Source organism: Vigna unguiculata, chromosome 6 (genome assembly GCF_004118075.2).
Source record: "Vigna unguiculata cultivar IT97K-499-35 chromosome 6, ASM411807v1, whole genome shotgun sequence".
Classification (NCBI taxonomy): Eukaryota; Viridiplantae; Streptophyta; class Magnoliopsida; order Fabales; family Fabaceae; genus Vigna; species Vigna unguiculata.
The window spans coordinates 31,593,690-31,597,034 of record NC_040284.1 but is presented as its reverse complement, the minus strand read 5'-3'; the positions used below and the strand labels follow the sequence as shown (position 1 = coordinate 31,597,034).

The 3,345-nt window shown below is 37.0% G+C and overlaps 1 protein-coding gene across 1 annotated transcript; it reads left to right on the top strand.

Moving 5' to 3' along the window:
* Positions 1-381: 381 nt before the first annotated feature.
* LOC114189075 (3-ketoacyl-CoA synthase 15) lies at positions 382-2,846 on the top strand. Its single transcript, XM_028077781.1, has 3 exons — positions 382-1,193; positions 1,481-2,068; positions 2,160-2,846. The coding sequence occupies exons 1-3, from the start codon at positions 801-803 to the stop codon at positions 2,709-2,711; spliced, it is 1,533 nt and encodes a 510-aa protein (XP_027933582.1). The 5' UTR covers positions 382-800; the 3' UTR covers positions 2,712-2,846.
* The last annotated feature ends 499 nt before the right edge of the window (positions 2,847-3,345 follow it).

Sequence of the window (3,345 nt, the reverse complement as noted above, 5' to 3'; positions counted from 1 at the left end):
TATGAATCTGGTCATGTTTTTTTTAGAAAAATCATTACTCTGTTTTGAATTGGCAATCTAGCTTCTTGTCTTCTCCAACAGTGAAGATGCTGCATAACTTTTAATCAACATGGCATTTTAGGCTCTTGTCTCTGGTAATTTCTCACATTTCAAAAGGTAGGATTAAATTACAACTAAAAGACTTAACTTTTTTAGCCAGTCAATTACGTATACCATCATCGCAAGAAACAACATTACTTTGTTTAATTCAATGTAACACCGAATCCCGTTTTTCCCATGTTGAATTGTCTCACATTAATAACATTAAAACAGATTCTTTTAAAAGTATTGGATTGTTCATTTCTTCCTCCTTCATAATAAGCCAAGTCATTGAAAGTGAATGAAAATGTTTGAGCTGAAACAATATTATATACAGTGCAGAATGTTTATGCTGCTCCCAAGTTGATCTATGGAATTTTAACCATTAAAAAAGAGGATGGAAATTTACATGCTTCTCTTGCATGCAATTTCAATGGTGCTGTAAATCTGCTGCTCAAACGCATTCATGCACAATGTGCCTATGCAGTTTGCATTCTCCGTAAAATCCTTAGCATCATTTACCATGCCAAAGAGTCTGTGTTTCTCCAACTAAATGGTGCTATATATATATATCCCATCAAGCTGCTTGTGTTGCAAAAATTTTTCTGTTTACTTTTTCACTTCAATTCACTGTGAGCATGCCCCTTCTGCTACAAGCATTTTTTCCACCACTTTTTTCTTCAACAAACACACTCATCTTATTGTAACATAACTCTTCCCCCATGTCAAAAGAAAGTGAGGATTTTTCCACTGAGATTGTGCAGAGAGGTGTTGAGAACTCTGGCCCAAATGCTGGCTCTATTTCTTTCTCTGTTAGAGTACGGCCTAGGTTGCCAGATTTTCTTAGTTCAGTTAATCTAAAATATGTGAAATTGGGTTATGGCTACCTCATTAGTCATCGCTTGTACTTGTTCCTGGCACCACCTCTTCTTGCAGCCTTTATTGCTCGTATTGCAAAGTTCACTTGGCACGATCTCTATGAGAATTATGGCCTCATTGAGATTCTATTTATATCAGCCCTTTTGTTCCTACTACTCTATTTTTATATTGACTTCACACCTGGCTCTACCTATTTGCTTGATTTCTCATGCTTTCGCCCCTCAAACGAATACAAGGTTAAAAAAACGCACTCCTTTTCTTACCTAGTACTCACACTACTTCACACACCAAGGGAGTGGATGAGTTTTAACTTTTAATGCCATCATTAGTCTCTCATCAAAGATAAAACTTAGATACATTTACTTCAGTGTTTTTTGCTGGTAATGTTGAATCAAATTTGTAGTTTTACATTGATCTTTAATGTGAATCTTCCTTTTTTTCACTAATTAATTTCTGAGTTGAAACTCCAATTTTGCTGTGCATTCAACCTTTACATGTTTGTACTGATTGGATATTTATGCAGATCTCTAAGGCAGAGTTTATTGAGCTAGCAAAAAAATCTGGGAATTTCAATGATACTACAATTGAGTTTCAAGAACGAGTTCTTAAGAAATCTGGAATAGGTGATGAGACCTACCTCCCAAAAGAGACAGTTTTTCGCCCTGGTTACAGAAACTCGCTGAAAGATGGGAGACAAGAGGTGTCCATGGTGATGTTTGGGGCAATTAATGATGTTCTTGCTGCCACAAAAGTAAAAGCGAAGGACATCAGAATCCTGATAGTAAACTGTGGAATACTAAACACCACCCCATCACTCTCCTCGATGATAGTAAATCATTTCAAGCTGAGGCACGACATCCACAGCTTCAACCTTGGTGGGATGGGTTGTGGTGCCGGAATCACAGCTATTGATCTCGCCAAAGACCTTCTTGATGCCTATCCAAGAACTTATGCACTTGTAGTTAGCACAGAAGCTGTGAGCTCCACCTGGTACAGTGGCAATGACATTGAAATGCAGCTTCCCAATTGCTTCTTCAGAATGGGAGCTGCAGCTATCATGCTCTCAAATTTCCGCCTAGATAGATGGCGCGCCAAGTATGAACTCAAACAGGTATCTCTTCAAAACTCAAACTGGTATTGTTTTCTGGTATTTCAGGATCTCTTCTTATTGCTTTTTGAGGTATCACTCATGCATGTGGCAGCTGGTGCGAATTCACAAAGGGATGGACAACAGAAGCTACAAAAGCATACATCAAAGGGAAGATAGTGAAGGAAGAAAAGGACTTTTTGTGAGCAAAGATATCATAGAGGTTGGAGGGCATGCACTAAAAGCCAACATAACGACGCTCGGGCCATTAGTGCTACCTGTTTCAGAGCAGCTTCACTTCTTCACCAACTTGATCTTGAAGAAGAAGAAAGCAAAGCCATACATTCCGGATTACAAGCTTGCATTTGAGCACATGTGCGTTCTGGCAACGAGCAAGAAAGTTCTGGATGAGATTCAGAAGAACTTGGAGCTGACAGAGGAGTACATGGAAGCGTCAAGGAAGACATTGGAGCGATTCGGCAACACATCAAGCAGCAGTATTTGGTATGAACTTGCTTACCTTGAGTTCAACTCAAGGATCAAAAGGGGTGATCGCGTTTGCCAAATAGCTTCTGGGGCAGGGTTCATGTGTAACAGTGTTGTTTGGAAGGCCCTTAGGAATGTTAAGAAACCCAACCACAGTCCTTGGATTGAGGATGAATGCTGAAATAGCGACATAGCTTCATTGCATGCATGCTGCTATCAAAGAATCTTCGGTCATATTATGAACAATGGAAAAAACATAAATCAAATAAATCAAATCTCTGAAGCAACCATACTTCAATTTGTGATGTGTTACCTACCTATGAAAAACTGAGACTGATTTTAAATTTTTTATTTCAACGATATACAATAACTGTGAATTTTAACTTATATCTGCATAATTACATTGTATATAGTATATTTAAAAAAAAAACAATCATGTTTTGCACCCTTTTATTAATGTAAATTTTTTTTTATTTGGATTTTCCTTAATTAATTTTGTTGGATAGTGTGGGTTCAGATATAATTGACACGTCTATTTCCAACACTGTCAAAATAATAACAAACTTTATTGAGACTAGTACTTCTCCCGTGCAATCTAAGTAGCATTATAGTGATCAATAATCGATTGATTAATATGTAAACGCTGTCGGATGGTGATTCCAAAATTCCAAACGTAGCAGTATAACGAAAATCTGTTTATACAAATTTGAACACTTTCACAATAAATTAATTAATTACAGGAAGATTTAATTTTTATTATCCATGAAAATTGTATCCATTTAGAGTTAAACCCATTTATGAAACAACCAAAACAA

Bases quoted from the DNA above. Each gene is read 5' to 3' on its own strand.
- LOC114189075 (XM_028077781.1), top strand. From the start codon at position 801: ATGTCAAAAGAAAGTGAGGATTTTTCCACTGAGATTGTGCAGAGAGGT. The intron at 1,194-1,480 runs GTTAAAAAAACG...ATATTTATGCAG, and splicing joins GCCCCTCAAACGAATACAAG to ATCTCTAAGGCAGAGTTTAT. The intron at 2,069-2,159 runs GTATCTCTTCAA...TGCATGTGGCAG, and splicing joins CCAAGTATGAACTCAAACAG to CTGGTGCGAATTCACAAAGG.